Raw genomic sequence first — 19760 nt, forward strand, 5'->3', positions numbered from 1 at the left:
AACACGGAATCATCTACTCTCAAGACTGAGGCCACTTAGTCACTGGTAAGACGAGACTATAAACAATATGATACCGTATCAGCTTTCACTGATAGTGATTGTGCTTTTTTTGTCTGATGCTACATGCTAGTATTACCTTTCATTTGCCAAAAAAAACCACCAAATGTGATTTGGTTCTTCTCAAATGTGAAGATGTACTTTTTTTTTCTCCCTTAATCATATGTGATATCAAATTGAATATGTCTAATGGGTCTTAGACAGCTGGTTGGACAAAAAAAAAGTTGGAAGATGTTATGAGACCATTGGGACTTTCAGCTTTTCTGACAGTTTACAGGTTGAAAAAAATTAAAAAAAAAGATCTCATAATAGAATATAGTTATTTGCAGACCTAAATTATGTTATTTCTCATGATATGATGCAGCTGTAAATTGATGGATTCTTTTGAGCGTCCGTCCCTTAGCTGGTTGGGAAATGGCTTGTTAGCATTATTAGCATCATTCAGTGAGCACAGTGGGTGTTAGCATGAACCGCTTTCGATGCATTTCAGCGAAGTGCTAACAAATTGCCCCTTTTTAGAAACGCTAAACCGAAGAATTGGAAAACTTGAGATCAAAAGTTTAAGGTTCAACTTCCAGGTCCTTCGAAAATGTGTGCAGACAGATAAATGTACAGAAAAACACAGCACAGTTTCACCAGAGTTGACCGATTTAGACGCCACATTCATTTTCACATTCGGTCCTACGCTGCAGTTTGAATGGCTTCACAATGAAGCACAGCCGTTTCAGCACAGCTGGCACTTTAACGGAGAGCGGGGACTTTCATTGTTGGGACTGTGTGGTAAGAGGATGAGGTCATGTACTAGTGAACTAAAAAGGTCATAATATGGATTATAATATTCTTGACTCCGTCCATCCTCGTCATCAAGGTCAGATCTAAAGCGTTGCGCAGTCAAGTCACATTTTCTGTCACGGAGAGCCGAGGTACCGTGAGGCACTTTGGACTTATTTTTCCACCAAATGGAAACAATATGCCCATGAGTGGGTTCAAAGTACTCCAATGAATGGGACATTACAAAGTGCAAAGTCTCCTGATTTAATTACAAGAACCTGGCCTGCAGTGAAGAGAGATAAACAACTGAAGTTATCCTCGTACCCCCCACCCTCCATTCTAAAAATGTAAAGTTTGTTTTTTGCATTTTTGAAACTTCCAGCAGGCACCAATTCTTCGCGGATATGATCACAAGTCGTCATCCGAGGCCTCTCGTGCACACCGCCGCGGAGGGTCAAGTCTCCATCATCGCCGACTGACATTGGACACTGGCCCGAGGTTAGAGGTCGTCTCTTTCGGAGAACCGAGGTATGCGCGGCATGCCGCCGGCGTAGGAAATCGGCACCGCCGGCGAGCCAAACGGGGCGAAAATTCACCCGTGCCTGGTATATGTGCCCACTCAGTTGTTATGGAAGAGACTTCGTTTCCTGCTTCGCATGGTACACTGGTCAAGGTTGGGAGGTCATCTCGTTCAAAGAACCGAGGAATGCGAAGCACGCCACGGACATAAAATTCCACAATAACCACCACGCTGCACTGAGGGGGGAAAAAGAAAAAAAAAAGAGGTGGGGGGGGGCAGCCATTTGATTAAAACGTAGAAGGGAGAAGCTACTAGATGTGATTAATGGGAGATAACTCTGATCCGGGTGCTGTTGCAGAAATACCGAGTGAGGTCAGAAAAAGGTCTGTTTTTGCTTCATACTGGAGAAGCTGCATTCAATACGCCTCCATATCACAATGCGTTTCAAACACTGGCCAGACATTATGTGGTTGTGTGTGTGTTTTGTACAGAAATACAGGGTTTACAGAAAAAAAGAAGAAAAAAAAAAGAAAAAAAAGTACTTCTTCCAGCAAAAAAAAAAAAAATGCACGTCTGGCCTGTGAAAGGATCCTGCTCCCGAAAAATCCGGCCACACTGTCACTAGTTGGCAGGAGAAGCAGTCACACAAGTGAGATTTAGTGAGGAAATAATGATTTAGAGCTGCCTGAACTTCTCATGCACCCCCCCCCCCTTTCACAGAGTCTCCATACAGTATCCCTTCCAGAGATCAGCTGAGCTTGACATGAAACGACATAAAGCTGGGCCCTGTTATCCATGAGCTAGGCATAGCATATGGTCTCAATGTGTTGTCCATGCTGTTTTTATGGAGAGAGGTAAGAATAGGAGCTGCTGCTGCTGCTGAGAGTGACGTGGCCCGATTACAACTGAAAGCACTACTCTCTGCCAAAGCTCTCACTGCCCCCCCCCCTCCATGTCAAAAGTCCATATGAAATAAGGAAGCCAATATGCCACTCTTTGTTCACTTCACCAGTGCCTGATTTGAGAGTAAATGACAGACTAAATAAAAAGTAATGCATCATTGTACGGCAAAGCAAGTGCCAACTTCGTCGCAGGCGTATAGGACACATCCAAAGATCACATCTGACCCAGTTTCTTTTTTGGGGGGGGGAGGAGGAGGAGGAGGGGGGGTTCTCCCCCCCACGTGCAATTGCGTGGCTGTGCACCTAATAGCAACAACATAAGTTAACCATGCCCTGTTATCATGAGACAGACGCACGTGGTGGCATGCCATTTCTTCGGCCTATGTTAGGTTAAAACAGTTACAGAAAATATGTGTTGTTGTTGTTGTTGTTTTTTCTTTACCTCTGGCAACCGGAGAGTCTGGCGGACAGGACGACTCCTTACTTTCGGGGGACAGTCTTTGCTTAGCGTTTGCACTTCCTGAAGTGAGAGTCGGACTGGAGGGGGGGCTCGAGCCCCGGCTGCTCGCGACTCCTCCGTAAACAGTCTGCGTCCGCGTCGGGCTGCTCTGACCCGCGCGCAGGAGCTGGTAGGGCACGGTGGCACGGATGGGGTGCAAACGGCACCCGCTGCTGTTGTTGAACGATCCGGGGGAGCCCGCGTTGCTGCGTCTCACCCTCGCCTGTTGAAGGGAGTTGCTGGGGGCTGACATCCTCCGAAACTGGCTGCACGTCTTATCGCAGTACAAAAAAAAAAAAAAAAAAAAACAACAAAAAAACACGTACTGCCGAAGTTGCTGTTTCTCTGGAGGAAGAGATGATGGTGGTGGTGGAGGAAGAGGAGGAGGAGGAGGGGGCGGTAAGATAAACATTAGCTTGTTAGCAAAAAAAAAAAAAAAAAAAAGCGTTAGCTTCCTTTACAAAAAAAAAAAAAAAAAAAAAAAATCAACTCACGCGCTCGAGCCAAAACAGCCCCAACACGTATTATTTTGTGATAAACTTACCTGTAAGACACTAACACATGCCGTCGTAAACTGCAACCATAACGTGGGTAACTTTAAAAGTTGTTTTTAAATACTTCTCATATCGTTTATTTCGTGTTTTCCAGCCTTCGCAGCGTCTTCCCCATCCCGTCCATTCTCTCTAAATGACAGTTGGTTCGGCCAGACTACTGGCTGACGCGTGTGGGCGGGCTACGTTGCTGACGTCTGCGCTCCTGATTGGACAGCGGCGTTGTACAGTAAGGTCGCTGATTGGTGCAAATTAGTCTACGGACCGCACTTTCGGCCAATCGCGTGTGCAATGTGTTAGTATGTGTAAAGTTTTCCCGTTTGTAAAAATGTATACAAAGAGAATATTTGGGCCAATTTAAAGTGAATTAATTACGTATTTGTGGTGTATTAGTCTGTATAATACATAATAACAATTACAATTTACAACTAATAAGGATCTGACAGAGCACGGGCTCACCACAAGATTTATTGGCAGCTGCTCTGGAACTTTCAGTCGTTATCACCCGATCTTTCTCAGCAGATGGAGCCATGGAAATGTAATTTACTGTTTTCTCTCAGCTCCAATAATGGCCTTGTAAAGAGATTTATTAGATTAGGAAGACACTTTTTATTCCAGTTTTGTATAAAGAGTTGACAGTAACAATTTGCACCATGATAAACCAGTATGTTGATGTTCATTGGTTGATTATATTATAGCTCAAATGATTAGTTAATTAGTTGGTGGGCATAAATATAACGGGTAGCTTTTTTTTTTTTTTTTTAATATAATCAATTTATCATTTCTATCATTTTTAGGCTAATAAAAAGCCAAACATTGTCTCGTTCCAACTACTTTCCATTTTTTGGATATATAGCACTGGAAAATTCAGGTTTTGGACTTTTTATCAGCCAAAACAGAATATTTGAAGACACTTGTTATAGGTAGCTTATCTTTGTTTAGCCTTGTCCTCGGTTCGCCTGTGTATCTACAGTGTGTATTTCTCTGGCCCTGTTAATGATAATGTGCAATAAAGGGCTCTGAGTGATCTGGAGTCAAATTCCTTTCGGTTGAAACATGGTCGATGCACGTGGCAAGACGATTTGGTCAACTGCTGTTTTTTCCCCAGATGGCACCGAGTGACGCCCAATCACAACCTCCAAAGCCAACGCACTTCCATGACGACCAGGCCAAACTCCATTGTTTAAGGGAAGATCGCACGATATAATCGAAAGCCAGAGTGTTTGCTGCCGTTTAGAAAGTTAGGAACTCGTACGTTTTAATGCTTTGTGTTCCTCTGATGTCTGATGATTTTTTTTTTTTATCTTGGCATTGATGGTCTGTGAATTCTGCGGGAGTTCCCATGGGAGAATAATGTGCCACTGAATGCACACATCGAGCGAGCACATGACAGAAAAAAACTAAACAAAAACACAGCATCTGTGTCTATGAAACATAATAATGCCAAAATAAGCCATGTAAACTTATGGAAAACATCCCCCCCCTCCCCCTCCCCCCGCCTCCATTCAGCAGCGCTCCAAATTTGTCAGCTGGAATTTATTTAAAAGGCAAACACAAGGAAACACCGAAAGGCCACAACAGCCGCTCTGTTTTTTTTTCCGGGGGACGCTACACGGGCTCGCCAATTTGTCAGCTTCACTCCAGAACTAGTTCACAAAAGGGCACGCAGGCCTATAAAAACCTCCCACACCGGGGAAGAGAGAGATCCTGGTGAAAGCAGCATACAGTAGCCTGTAGCCCTTGTGACCCCCACCGCCAGCTCCTCCTTACACCTCCTCCTCCTCCTCCCTACTCCATGACTAAGTGATTTAGCCAGCTCTGGTGCTGGGACATGTCTCTCACTTACAATGCCCTCTCCCCGGGGTCGGTGACCGTGCTGGGGAGGGTGTGTGTGCGAGAGGGGGAGGGGCTGGGGGGGTTACAATGCGGTTTACACACGGCCGTCCACCCCCCACCCACCCACCGCAGACGGCGCCCATCCTCGGATTGATGTGCGGTGTGCATCGTTTTTTGGGTGCAATTCTGGGCACCGGTGGGGGTGGGGCAAAAAGAAAGAGAGGGGCAGGTCTGTGTATGGGGAGGGTGTAGGAGGAGCGGGTGTAGGGCGCGCGGAGGGGGGCAGGGGGGGGCGTCCGGGGCTCAGTGCTGTCTGTTCTCTTTTTGAGTCAATAGTGTTCCGGCAGCTGAAGTTCTTTATGGAGGGGGAACAATCTGGAGGGTCTTGTCAGAGTGCCGAGCAGCTGCTGTTTTCTGGGGAGCTTCTTTTCAGGGACCACAGGCCTGGAGTGGGGCTGCTGAATACAGACGGCGCCCCCTCCACCTCCACCACCGCTAAGCCTTCTCCAATTCCTCATCATCTCCCCCCCCCCCGCCCCCCTCCCCCTCACCACCACACACACTGTAAGCCCCTCCCGCACAATGCCAGATGAAGAGTGGCAGTGAGGACCATTATTGTGTGCTGTACCCCCCCCCCCCCACACACACACACACACTGCCATTCGGGGTATCATGCCCATCGCCCACCCACCCACCACCGCCCCCCTGAACAAAAGCTTACATGAGGTATGTGGAGATCCTTAGACGTTAAATAGTGTATTAAAACGCAAAATACAGCTTTGACATGTTGACACCTGTTATCTTTACAATCGCATGTGTGTGTGTGTATACTTGATTTTTTTTAATTTTTATTTGTTTTATATAAATCTAAATAAAAGCCAGAATCCTGATTCAGGTCAGACTGATTACAGCAGAGCCTCTTGTATTTCTCCTGAGTGGGATTTTTATTTTATTTTTCCTTTAGCAGAGCAGTGACTTTTGCATTCGCTCCCTTTCTGTCATTGATTCGGTTTAGTCAGATCAGTAGCACACACCCGCCTCCCTTTCTTCGTATAGGGCTCCGTTATAGCGTTACATTCACTAGACTTTAACTTTTAACAGGAATTCCTTCGATTCAAGCAGCCACCTCGGCGTCGGGACGCCTGCTGGCGCCCCTGTTGTCCCTTCGCCCCGGTTGTCGGCGTGGCGGGTGCAGCAGCGGCGGCAGCGGCTTCGGGCTGGTGTTTGGCTTCAGTTTTCCGACAGGCATCTCCTGTTTAGCTGCTGTCTGAAGGCACCAGGTTCCCAGTGGTGTCCAGCTGCATGCATTTACACGTGCAGGCCGACACCGGGCACTCTGTGTGGTCTCTGGAGAAGACGTATAAAAGGTCAGAAAAAAAACAGAAAACGACAAAAGTCGCAGAGTTAACGGTACAAATGATATATGACTGTGACAAGATTTATCCACGTGCATGTTGGGTATAATTCCCCCTTTAAAAGGTTACAGATAAGTGACTAGACATCTGAACAGGACGGAGAGCTATCGTGAGACAATGAAAATCGGTCACGCCTTCATCATTCGAGCATTGAATTGAGCCGATGTGCAATAAAGCAGGATTTCAACAAGTTCTTTTGAAACTCTCAGGACGCCGAGATCGGTTCCTCAAAACATAGAGACCATTCTCGAAGCGCTTCTGCAACAGTCGGGAGATTGAAACACGAGTCACTGCAGAAATAAAAAAATTAAATAAAGTGTCCGAGACCACTTTCAAAAGTGGCCCGAGCAGATCGGCTCTCAAAGCGTCCTCGGGTTGCGCTCACGCTTTTAATCTCAGCGTGGGAGGAGCAGGTCTTGTCCTTTGCCCGGACTTTACCGGGCACCGGGCTTTCCTCACATCTGTACATTTTTTTTACAATGTTTTACTTCTTTCTTACTAGAAGTAAGGAAAGAACATCGATCGCTTATGTAACCCAGGATTCAAAGAGTACACGCGTGGCTGCGGTGACACCTGTCGCTATTCCCGTTCATCTCCTCACACGTGCAGTCATGAAGCAGAATTTAACGCCACAAGAATCCCATAATTGAAATTTGTGGCCACTGGCTCAGCAAACGTCACGTTTCGTTGCCGGGTAAAAGAGAGGACGTGTCGTTTTAGGAGCATCCTTTCATAAATCAATCCTTTCAAAATAATTACAGAGAGAACGATTTAATTGCACTGCAGACTTTCAAGTACAATCTCTCTTTTTATCCCCCCCACATTTCAGATTTTTTTTTCTAAAGCAGATATCTTTGGTTATATAAAAATACAACAAATGAAAAACCATTTCCATTTTTCAGAATGGAATTTTTTTTTTTTTAAATCGAATGAATGAAAGGAACTTGGGACTGCGGCCGTGACCGTGTTCGCGTGTGTCTGAAAACGACCTCCTCGCGTGCGCCGGTTTCCTACCTGAACCAGCTGAGCATGTGGCCGGCGTGGCCGCCGTGGCGACAGTTATGACACCAGGTGAACCAGTTGTTGAACTGGGCGAGTTTGTTCTCCCTCGTCAAATCCACTTTCTCGTCGGACTTCCCGGTCCCTGCCAAAGAAAACAAAAGGATTCATCAGTGAGCAAACGTTAGCATCCATAAAATAGGATTCTATTAGTGTTGTTGCTACGGGTGACATCACAGATCGGCCGCTAAACATCCGGATGCCAACCGTCCTTTAACTGAGCATCGACAGCAGACGTTTGTGTGGACTTTGATCAGCGTTTTTTTTTTACAGTATTGTAATCACTTAATTCTGCGTCTGTCTGTCACGGCCGGGTTCACCTGGGCAGTTGGAGACAGGCGTGCCCATGTTCATGAGGCAGAGGGCGCAGCGCGGCAGCGGTTTCCTGCAGCCGGGGCAGCTGGTGACTTTGGACTTGGTGGGCGAGCCGCTGACACCGTACTGGCTGAAGCCGCGGCCCTGGTGGGGCATCGCCGAGCAGCTGTACGAGATGGACTTCCCGCAGAAGTTGCAGCTCACGAACACCTGCCAAGAACAAACACAAAGGTCGGTTGATAAGAACCGTCGAACACGAGGGAGGGAGGCGGGGGAGAGGGGGGGAACGACGACCGATGAGCACATGCTCACCAGCTGTCTGGATTTCATTTTAAGGAGTAGAGTGAGGAATAGATAATACGGCAATAATCCCCGACACGCTTTAAATGTGATTATTGAAATGTCAGCGATGACGTTCGGTGGTGCCAAGTTTATTCCAGCAAAATGACTTTAAAACATTTTTTTGTTTTTTTTAAATGTGGCGTTATTAAAAAATCCGACCAATGTGGAGTACGTGAGGTTTCTCTGGAGCAGAGGAAATAATCACTAACTACACAACAGGTTTTTATGACCAGAATTGGAGAGTAGAGCCGTGGGTGTCATGAGTTCGGCTGAGAAAACTACCTGCGCTGTAAATAACACTTCCTATTTTATTACGAAGGGCAATAATATGAACGACAGTTGATGAACAAGACGGACTGCTTCGTGCTCAGCCGGAAACGTGTCTTTCGCACGTTGCAGACACTAAAACGCTGTTTATATTCAAATACAAGGACACATTAAATTGAATAAATAATTGATTTGTTTGGGGTTTTTTTGCTCATGGCAAATTCCCAGAGACAAAGAAGACATCTTAAAAGTCCTGAATTTGTTACACCAACAGTCCAAAAGCCAAATAAATCCGGTTTATAATGACATAAAACAAAGAAAAGCAGAAATTAAAAAAAAAAAATCTTTCACCCTGTGAAAAATTTTTGAGCTTTTTTTGTAATTGTTTGTTTGTGTTGTGGACGTTTGCGTGTTGTTTTCTGTGTTTACATGAAGTTGGAAAAATCTCAATTAAACAAAAAAAAACGTCACCCATACAGTGCATCCGGAAAGTATTCACAGCGCTTCACTTTTTCCACATTTTGTTATATTACAGCCTTATTCCAAATGGATTAAATTAATTTTTTTCCCTCAAAATTCTACACACAATACCCCATAATGACAACGTGAAATAATTTTTTTTAAATTTTTGCAAATCTATTAAAAATCAAAAACGAAAAAAAAAAATCACATGTACATAAGTATTCCCAGCCTTTGCCATTACACTCAAAATTGAGCTCAGGTGCATCCTGTTTCCACTGATCATCCTTGAGATTTTTCTACAACTTGATTGGAGTCCACCTGTGGTAAATTCAGTTGATTGGACATGATTTGGAAAGACACACACCGTCTATATAAGGTCCCACAGTTGACAATGCATGTCAGAGCACAAACCAAGCCATGAAGTCCAAAGAATTGTCTGTAGACCTCTGAGACAGGATTGTATCGAGGCACAGATCTGGGGAAGGGTACAGAAAAATGTCTGCAGCATTGAAGGTCCCAATGAGCACAGTGGCCTCCATCATCCGTAAATGGAAGAAGTTTGGAACCACCAGGACTCTTCCTAGAGTCGGCCGCCTGGCCAAACTGAGCGATCGGGGGAGAAGGGCCTTAGTTAGGGAGGTGACCAAGAACCCGATGGTCACTCTGACAGAGCTCCAGCGTTGCTCTGTGAAGAGAGGAGAACCTTCCAGAAGGACAACCATCTCTGCAGCACTCCACCAAGCAGGCCTGTATGGTAGAGAACCAGACGGAAGCCACTCCTCAGTAAAAGGCTCATGACAGCCCACCTGGAGTTTACCAAAAGGCACCTGAAGGACTGTCAGACCATGAGAAACTAAATTCTCTGGTCTGATGAAATAAAGATTGAACTCTTTGGCCTGAATGCCAAGCGTCATGTTTGGAGGAAACCAGGCACCGCTCATCACCTGGCCAATACCATCTCTACGGTTGAAGCATGGTGGTGGCAGCATCATGCTGTGGGGATGTTTTTCAGCGGCAGGAACTGGGAGACTAGTCAGGATGGAGGGAAAGATGAATGCAGCAATGTACAGAGACATCCTTGATGAAAACCTTCTCCAGAGAGCTCTGGACCTCAGACTGGGGCGAAGGTTAATTTTCCAACAGGACAACGACCCGAAGCACACAGCCAAGATAACAAAGGAGTGTCTTCGGGACAACTCTGTGAATGTCTTTGAGAGGCCCAGCCAGAGCCCAGACTTGAACCTGATTGAACATCTCTGGAGATCTGAAAATGGCTGTGCACCGATGCTCCCCATCCAACCTGATGGAGCTTGAGAGGTCCTGCAAAGAAGAACGGGAGAAACTGCCCAAGAATAGGTGCCAAGCTTGTAGCATCATACTCAAAAAGACTTGAGGCTGTAATTTCTGCCAAAGGTGCTTCAACAAAGTATTGAGCAAAGGCTGTGAATACTTATGTACGTGTTATATTTTCATTCTTTATTTTTAATAGATTTGCAAACATTTTAAACAAACTATTTTCACTTTGTCATTATGGGATATTGCGTGTAGAATTTTGAGGGAAAAATGAATTTAATCAATTTTGGAATAAGGCTGTAACATAACAAAATGTGTAAAAAGTGAAGTGCTGTGAATACTTTCCGGATGCACTGTCTATTTATTACCTGAGCGAGCGGTTTGGAGCTCGGGTCCAGCTTCCCTCTATGGATGTCGAACTCGGCCCGCTTGTGCCAGAACCTCCAGGCGTCCAGCAGGTTGCGGTAGTTTTCAATCCAGCATTGGACTCGAGGGTCTTTCAGGACTTCACCCGGGGAGCCCTGGATGGGAGAGACTCTTTATTCCTACCTCTTCTCGATGGAATCTGTGATATAATACGTATGCGAGATATCGGCCTTACTGCGCGGATCGTACCCAGCGGTCCTCATTTCATGGAGCAGGTTAGAACAGGGAAAAACAAATTCAAGCAAACCGAGAGAGTCGTTTCAGACCTGTTCTACCGCTTTTAATATCATTGTTGTTACTTTATAACAAGCAAGTGCACCAGACAAAAGCATCGCGACGGCACATCTCAACTGTACAACACCCGAGAATCTTCTACAAAAATGAGAGGCAAGTTTTAACACGTGCGCTCATCTCCCAACAGGTACATGCACAGTTTCTGTTGTTTGTTTTTTCCTTTGGTGCACTCTTTGTATGGAAGTTGTTTAAACTATAAAACCTGTAAAAAAAAAAAAAAGAAAGATATTTTGCATGATTTGTCAGTTCCTGTACCTTCAGCATGCAGAAGCTGGCGGTCTGGACGTCTCCGGTTCGGTCCACGTAGCTCTCCATAAGATCCACGCCGTCTTTAGTCAGCCCTGTCAGCAGGATGCCCTCCAGGTTGCCCGAATCCTTCATCTCGTTGGTCAGTTTGTCGATGTATCGCGGTAGCTGTGGGCAAAACACCCCAGAGAGATCCGAATGATTAAAGCAGGCGTGGATGCAGGATACAATATATCATAAAGTGTTGTCAGGACATAATCTGCAGTCGAAAGCTTCACTTTGCGGTTACCTGCACGTCGCTGAGAAACATGCAGGCGAAGGCCACTCGGTCTCGCACGGCGACGCTGCTCTCGTACTGAAACACAAACAAAACAATCTCATCTTCTTTTGTCATTTGGAATGTGATTGCCGGCAACATGTCTCAAAAAAGTTGGGACCGGGTCTTGTTTACCGCCGTCTTCTCTTAACAGCACTCCGTAAACGGTCGGGAACTGACGAGACCAGTTGCTGGAGTTTTGAAAGTGAAATGTTGCTCACAACCCGTGTATATCGTTCAGCATTGATGGTGCCTTCCCAGATGTTAGAGCTCCCTGCCATGTCCAGTTATGCATCCCCTGTACCGTCACTTTTGAACTGTGCGCTGATAACTAGCTGGATGGTCCCTCTCCTCTTTAGCCTGCAGGATGTGATGTCCACGGTATTCAAAGACAATCCTGTGTATATGTGTGTATATATATATATATATCCCAAAAAGTTGGGACTTTTTTTAGAAACAGGGTTGAAAATAAATATTTTTCTATCACAATTTGGGGGTTAAAAAAAAAACCCAGTTTGCCACGTGCATGTTACATTCTGCACACAGACTATGAGCCACAATACCGGCACCAAAAAACAAAACCTACTCGTACTGCCAGTTGCAGTCTGCTGTGTGGCTCAGTTTCTGCTGGAGACCAATCATCTGTGACACCTAATCAATTCTCAAAACCGGGATAGCAGGAGATAAAATCGTCTACATCTAAATGGTGCTATTGTGGCCTAGGAAAAGATCTAAAGAGATAAAAAAAAAAAAAAAAAACAGTAAGAGCAGCTGGTGGCCAGAATGTGTTGCAACTGAGGGAGTGGAAAAAAAGCAGAAACACACTCTGTTCTGGGTACAATTTCCTTTTTCAGGCATGTGTTTTATGACACATCTCTTCCTGTGCACCTGATTTTTTTTTTTCCCACCCCAATGAAGAAACACTGGAGTTTTACCTGCCTTTTTATCCCCGTGTAAAGAATACGTCAAACAAAACAAAGAAGCTACTGTAAAAGGGAGATAAAGAGCGCCAATGAAAACTTTTTTTTTTTTTTTTTTTTTTTTTGCTGTTCACAATCTAGCTTTCAAAAGTCAGCGCTAGTAAGAGATCCAGTACCAGCACGCCATCGTAGGCTCCTGGCTCGCTGGTGAGAAAGGCAAACATGATGCAGAGGTAGGGGTTCTTCAGCTGCAGTCTCAGAGAGCTGCACATCTCCCTCCACAGGGAGGACTTCTCATCAGTGTAGCCCGACAGCGCCATGGCAACCACGTTCAGGTTCAGGTCACCTGTGAATATAAAAAAATAAAAAATACAGTCAGAGAAGCAGATTTATTAACTGCCCGCTGCTTTTATTTTATTGCCGTGCTGAGATTTAAAGCATTCTTTAAGCAAAAAGTGACGAGTGCCTTTTTACAGAGGCTGTGATCGTTTTACATCACAATGTTTTTTTGAATAGGGTGTCAAAGGCCAAAATGATGCAAAACTTTACCTGTGTGTACAGTAAGGACTTTAATGTGTTAAGTGCCTCTGTAATAATCTGTGTTGTAATTTGGCACTATAAAAATCAAATTGAATTCAATTGAAAGGCTGAAAAAAACGTCTTATCTATTGAATCGCCGTGTCAGGAAACACTCGTTCGAACACACGATGGAAAAAAACAAAACAACTTTTGACCCACATTGGTGGCATTTTTTTTTTCTGAGTGGAGACCTGTGTAAACAACGGCCTCCTCTTCTCGCCGCTCGACCTCGGTGTGAACAGCACCATGTGTTGTGTGAAAAACAAGTTTCTCCTGCTGTTGACATTGTTCAAATTCCGCGTTTTCTTTTTTTTCTCTCCCCCAAAAGACGTTCATTTCATTTTGTTTTCAAGATCTCGCTCGTGTGTTGAATAGGATTTACGCCGATGAATAAATGTCCCATTATGACGGCGACAAACATGAAAATATTGGAGAAAAAGATGCGTTTGTTGTAGGATTTTTGGTGATAAAAAACATCTTCTGACCTGAACATGATTGTTTTGGGGTTTTTTTCATGCACTTTTCCAAACTCCAAAGCAAATACGTTGAAAATAGTGTCCCTCATGGATTTCCTATTGAGGTATCAGTAAAGCACCAAAAAAAAAAAATCTGATCTCAGAGAGAAAACAGACAGTTTAAAAGTTGGATGTCAATTTGTGTAAACAAAAAACAAAAAACAACAACAACAAAAAAAAAAAAAAACAATCAAAAAAATTTTTTTTTTTTTTTTTTTTTATAGACCAAATTATTAAAATGATTAATTAAGAAAATGATCTGAAGATAATCACCAGTAGCAGCCCTAATGCACAAAAATGTAATGAATCTAATTTATGTCAATTCTGACATGTCTAAAGTGCTTTATGTGTTCGGGGGCAAATCCACCACGAGTCAAATAGAAAAGCCCCCCTCCAACCGCACCACTTATTCCGGCATATCTCATTAATGACGGGAGTCATTTTTATATGTAAAACTAATAAGGAAGGAGTGACTTTAGTGAATGCCACCACTATAGGGAAAAATTGAATGGGAGTCTGTGAAGCCAGAGCCGTTTCGAAGCCACCCCCTAGTGGCCCTCGGTGGTGGTGCACTTTATAATAATAATAAACGTTATTTGTATGCCACTTCTCTAAACTCCAGTTACAAAGTGTTTCACCTAAAATAAGCCATTAAAACCAAATAACAACTGAATTCTAGCAAGCCTTTAACAACACAATGATCGTATGAAACAACCATAAAAACAAATTAAAACAGGGTGTAAAAGAATTAAGAGTTGATCACTAAAATCAACTAAAATCAGCAGATGCTCGCCGATAGAAATATGCTTTAAGAAGAGATTTAAAAAGATGTCACCAACTCTGCAGACCTTTATTTCCTCAGGCAGCTCGTTCCATAACTTTAGGGGGCTCTAACTAAAAAAAAAATGCCTCGTCACCCTTAAGTTTAAAAATGCATCTCCAGAAACTCACCCTTCTCAGCGGTGGCTCCCTTGTTGAGGATCTGGATCGCCCGACGGATGTCCAGGTTGAAGAGGGCGACGGCGGCCGCCCGCTCCCACTCGTGGTCCTGCTCCAGCGAGCGCAGAAAGGTCTCCACGTCGATGTCGGGCCCGCGGCTGATCCAGCCGCAGAGCCGCAGCGCCAGGCAGCGCTCCTCGCTGTGGTACCGCGGCACGTCCGTCTGCCGGTCCGAGCCGCTCCAGCACCGCCGGCTCTCCGTCGTGCCTTCACAGACCGGGGAAGAAAAAAAAAGTTAAAAAAAACAACAAAAAAAACGTTCCTCTGAATTATCAGGTGTGTTTCGTTTTTCTTACCCGAGCTGGTCTTGACGACGTTCTTAATTCCAGAGTAGACGACGGACTGCTTGTTCCCCTGCAGTTTCAGCTCCATATCCTCCGCACACTGCTTCATATGTGAGACTCGTATAGGAATTGCAACGGACATCGCAGTCCAAATAACTAAACTACAGCATGTCACCTTTAACCAATTTACGACTTGAGCGGGGAACCTTCAGTGTTTTTATCTGCTAAAGTGAAAGAAATTCTACTGCTATCAAAAGCAAATGTGAAACTGCATCTTAGAATTAGTCCATTATTCACTTTAAAAAAAATATATTATAAAAAATTAATCTCCATGAAACTTAAGCAGAAAAACACATAATTTGTGTTTAATTTTCCTACAAAAAAAACGTGCGACTGTGTGCACAAACTAGCCCAAGTCTGTCTAGACTCTTTTTCTTAATTAATATAGACTTTAAAAGAAGTTATTTAAAAGGTATGAATTGTTTGGATCTTATATTGACATCTGTGATTTCTGCGAATAACCTCCAGTGAGAAAAACGCTGTTTCTGTTTTCACTTTACTGAAGAGGTTATTTTCAGAGTACGACGAACTGATAAGAGCGCTCCGTCACGCGGTGCAACAATGATCAATCAATGAGCTCGCGGTGGACGACCAGAGTCTCCCAGAAAGAGGCCGTGAAGCGCCGGAGGCCCGTTCGTCAGGAATGGGACGACGCAGGCCCGTTCTTCCGCCGTATTTGTGTGAAATTTTTGTCATAACTGGCGGACGGACTCTTAAAGTCACGGCCCGCGGATGTCTCTTGTGAGGTCAGCAAAATCCCAAACGTTTCATTCTTGAGTGCAAGTGAACTTTCAATCGTGATTTTTTTGAAGGAATTTTCCTCGAGGTGTCGCCGAGGCAACGCCTTCACAAGAACGTGACAGATGAACAACCTGAAAGGCCCACGACCAAAGTTTTCTAAACCTGTTGGGGCGTGATGATAATCTCTTTCAAAAGGAGCAGTGCGGAAGATTTTTAGGGGCATCTGGTGGCGAGGATGCAGATCACGACATTGAGGCGTAGTGAGAGGATCTACGGTGGCCGTGTTTGGTTTTGTCCCTTCTGGGCTACCGTAGAAAAACATGACGCTGCGTCGAAGAGGACGACTTCTCTACGTAGACTTAAGGGCTCCTTCTAAGGTGGTGAAAACGCAATAATTCTTAGTACCGGGTGATTACACACTAATGAAAAACAAGAATTATGAATATTAGATTTTTTTATTTCTGCCACTTTTTGGAAATGTTTGATAGTGTTTTTATTTACACTGTGCTTTAATAGATTTTTTTTATCTTTTTATTTTCATATTCATCCTGTTGGCTAAGTTTCATTGCTTAATTCATTTTATTGTATTACAGGACCTTCCCTGAGCCTTATTCTTATTTTATTTGCCCTGCCTGCTTTTATTTCCTTCTTATGATGCCTTTTGTAATGTTAAGAAAAGTTGTTTTTTTAAATAACGTTTATATCTAAACGTATTTGAAGAGAAAGGTTAAAAACAGCAAAACGTGCTATGATTAATTGATCTTTTTTTTTTTTTCCATTACTGATTACTTGTTTAAGTCATTTTTCCAGCAGAAGTAACAAACATTTGTTGTTTAAGAGAACTACTGCATAAAACACGCTTATTTGCTACTTTTCCTGGTCGACTGTCATTTAACGACAGTCATTACTTGGACTCTAGGAAAATGTGAAAAGGAAATATGCACATGTTTCTGATGTTTTATACATTAAACACTTCATTGAATAATAATAAAAATAATAATAATAATTAAAAAAATCCCGAAATTAATCAATAATGACAATAATTATTCGTCGCGGCCCCCCAAAAAAACACTGTTCTGTCGCCACACTTTCACAAAGGATATAGAAGAGATCAAACCATAAAGATTTGAGCCGGGGATCGTTCCCTCCCGCCAGCTGGTGGTTCCTCCACACCTGGGCGGTGTCGTGTCCGTACATGGACTGGGCCCTCTGTCTCATCTTGGTGGCGATGTCCTTCTCGAAGGCGCTCTCCGCCCCGTCGGCCGAATCCTCCGCGCAGTCGTACAAGTGTCTGCCGCACGCCCACATGAGCGAGGTGGTGGAGCTCCAGGCCAGCGAGATGCGCTCGAACACGGTGAAGTCGGTCATGACGCGGTTGGCCGCTGACACCACCACCATGCGGTTCTGCGAGGACGGGTGCCAGGCGAAGCTGCCGATCTGGCTCTCGCAGGGGTGCACGCTGCGCTCGATGATGGTGGGCTCCGTCTCGTCGCCGATGGGCGTCGGGGTGTGCTGCATGTCGTACAGGCGGATGATGTTGCTGTCGCGCGTCAGCGTGGCCAGCAGGCCGGTACGGGTCGGACACCACGCCACCTGAGAATGAAGGGAGGAACATCATCATGTTATTAACTTTAAAAAAAACATAAATACAAAAAAGTTTGTCTTCAAAATCCAGCCGTCCATCATCTATAGGGGAAGGGGGGGGCGGAGCCTATCCCAGCTCACTCGGTACCAGTCTGTCACAGGACCAACACATGGAGACAGACGGAAACAAAGACCATTCACGCTCTCGTTCACACTAAAGAGGCAATTTTGTAGAATCACCAATTGACCCGAGATGCATGTTTTTTTTTGGGGACGGTGGGAGGAAGCCGGAGTACCCGGAGAGAAACCACGCAGGCAACAGGGAGAACATGCAACCAACACACAGAAAAAGGCTCCAGGCCCGGATTCGAACCCGGAACCCTTTTCCCCGTGAGGTGACAATACTGCACCACTGCGCCGCCCGTCTTCAAAAACCTAATATTGCCGTACCTTGGTGAGCGGTTTGGGCTGCTCGGTGAGCGTGAGCACCGGCTTCTCAAACTTCCTCAGATCCCAAATGGCCACCTGCCCCTCGAAGAAGGAGGCCACGCGGTCGTGGAAGTGCGGGTCGACCGTCACCCCCTGGATGGCCTTGGTGTTGACGAACGTTTTCTGGCTCGTGTTCCTCAGGTCGAATATGGCGAGGTTCCTGTGCATGCCGGCCAGCAGCAGCTTCGGGTCGCGAAGCAGCCAGCAGAGCGAGAGGCAAGCGTCGTTCTGGCCCAGCTCGTACAGCGGCTTGGTCACCACCGTGCTCGAGTCCAAATCCACAGACGACAGACGGATCTTCTCGGCTGCCACGCCGGTCTCCGGGGCGAACTTACTGCTGATGTCCCAGATGAGGACGGAGAAGTCGGCCCTGTGTTTGTCCAAGCCGGCCGCCAGCAGGTTGCTGTCCACGGGGTTCCAGGCCAAAGTGTTGCATTGACGAGCGTGTTTGGGCACGAACTCTTTCCCCACCAGCTCTTTACACGCCGAGTTGTTGCTCTGGCCCAAGCTGGTGAGCACCACCCTGCCGTTGGCCTGGCCCACGGCGAGCAGACACTCCGGCTCGTGCTTCGGGTACCAGGCCACGCATTTCATGTACGGGGTGTCCGAGTTGATGGCGAGTAAAGTGGCGGCGCTTTCTTCGGAGAGCGGGAGAGCGCCGGCCTTCGTCTCCGCGCTGCCCACCGGCCCGATGCGGTACAGCCCCAGTTCTGAGTCGCAGATGACGTAGCGGTCCGGGTGGTGGGGGGACCACAGGATGTCCGGCTTCGAGCCACTCATGGTTTCAAAAAGCAGCTGGTTTCAAGGGCCTTTTACAACCTGGGAAAACACATGACAGATTTACCACAGAAAAATGAGCACATAGATGAATACTGGTGAGATATTACGTTGCGTTGTTTTGAATTTAATTGAATTTATTATTCTATTTTATTTGTATAGACTTTGTCTTTTGACTTTTTTTATTTTTTTTAAATATTTATACCTTTACTACTTCTATATTTATTCTGTAATTTGTATTGCTTTTGTTGTATCTTCCATGCTGCTGTAACGGAAAAAAAAAAAAAAAAATCCCCTGTTGGGATCAATAAATTATATTTATCTATCTAAACATATAAATGAACTGATCTGTAATTGTAAAAGTTGCATCTACAAAGTCAGCAACACGGTGCTAACTGGCTACTCGGTGACGTATTACTACAAAGTAAAACAACAAAGTGTCGTAAAAACATGTCGGAAATTCAGTAAATACGAGGTTGTTTTTTTTATTATAGTGTTTAAAAGTGAAGTTTCAAGTTTGTTGACATGCTACCTTCACTGAGCTAATGCTAACGAGCGAAGGGCGAGCAAAAGCGTGGCGGTTTATCTTCCGCTCGTTTACCGAGCGGCCGGAAAACGTTGACCAACACGGAACAATATCAAAGATGCGGTTTTACTTACGTGCATACAGGCGGTTTAAACGAGCGAGCGAGCAACGATTTGACAAACACATGTCGCGCTGGGACAACTTCGAGCCCCAACGACATGTTGTGTGTCACACCAAAACACGTCCGTGTTGTCCAGAAGTATCCGCTTACGTTAACGTTCCGCGCAGGACGGGACAAGTTGGCCACCGGAGGGCGATGTTGCCAAAGAGCACGACAATTTGATGGAAAAGAAGGCAACGCAAATGTCGAAGGGATATTTAAGATAACGGAATAGGGTTGCATCGTCAGTGTATTCGCATTTGCAGGTTGACTCCGCTTAAATGTGCTGCTTCGAATAATGTCCTTCATCTGCTGCAGTACACGAGAGTCGTCAGTACAACTCCTCTGGTTTTTGCATTAGTGGGCGAGAGTGGAAAAATAACATCTCAGTTGGGACTTTTACTCTCAGCATCCAAACAATCTCCATTGGCAACAATCAAAACATTAAACATATTTTTTTTTTTATGTTGATATAAAGTCTTGGATTTCTTATGTTTAACCAGTGGTAACGTTTAACAATTGTATTTTATTGATGTATATGTGGCTACTCCAATA

The 19760-nt window shown here is 45.0% G+C and overlaps 2 protein-coding genes across 4 annotated transcripts in view; both read right to left on the reverse strand.

Annotated features, from left to right (window-relative positions):
- LOC138614524 (glucocorticoid-induced transcript 1 protein-like) overlaps positions 1–3754 on the reverse strand; it is an 18601-nt gene extending 14847 nt beyond the window's left edge. For 2 of the 3 annotated variants that reach the window (XM_069688024.1, XM_069688022.1), the window contains exons 1-2: positions 3294–3754; positions 2693–3094 (exon numbers count right to left, since the gene is read on the reverse strand). In XM_069688024.1, coding sequence (XP_069544125.1) covers positions 2693–3002 — 310 coding nt within the window. In that variant the 5' untranslated portion in view covers positions 3003–3094; positions 3294–3754. The remainder of the gene's footprint in view (positions 1–2692; positions 3095–3293) is intronic. The other variant, XM_069688021.1, reaches the window with a different exon arrangement.
- Positions 3755–5832: 2078 nt separating this feature from the next.
- mios (missing oocyte, meiosis regulator, homolog (Drosophila)) lies at positions 5833–19283 on the reverse strand. Its single transcript, XM_069688017.1, has 12 exons — positions 19180–19283; positions 17704–18561; positions 16773–17262; positions 14881–14979; positions 14537–14791; positions 12668–12837; positions 11545–11610; positions 11265–11423; positions 10658–10810; positions 7931–8135; positions 7566–7695; positions 5833–6483 (listed from the first exon to the last, which is right to left on the reverse strand). The coding sequence occupies exons 2-12, from the start codon at positions 18520–18522 to the stop codon at positions 6393–6395; spliced, it is 2637 nt and encodes an 878-aa protein (XP_069544118.1). The 5' UTR covers positions 18523–18561; positions 19180–19283; the 3' UTR covers positions 5833–6392.
- Positions 19284–19760: the final 477 nt, after the last annotated feature.

The sequence above is a fragment of the Brachyistius frenatus genome, unplaced genomic scaffold (assembly GCF_029030835.1).
Source record: "Brachyistius frenatus isolate BFR_SWC_R1_liver_20210118 unplaced genomic scaffold, ASM2903083v1 Contig_515, whole genome shotgun sequence".
NCBI lineage: Eukaryota > Metazoa > Chordata > Actinopteri > Embiotocidae > Brachyistius > Brachyistius frenatus.

Coding starts and splice junctions, on each gene's coding strand:
- mios (XM_069688017.1), bottom strand. CDS start 18,522: ATGAGTGGCTCGAAGCCGGACATCCTGTGGTCCCCCCACCACCCGGAC. Junction 12,838..14,536: donor GGGAGCCACCGCTGAGAAGG/GTGAGTTTCTGG, acceptor TTATATTCACAG/GTGACCTGAACCTGAACGTG. Junction 11,611..12,667: donor GAGCCTACGATGGCGTGCTG/GTACTGGATCTC, acceptor TTTGTGTTTCAG/TACGAGAGCAGCGTCGCCGT.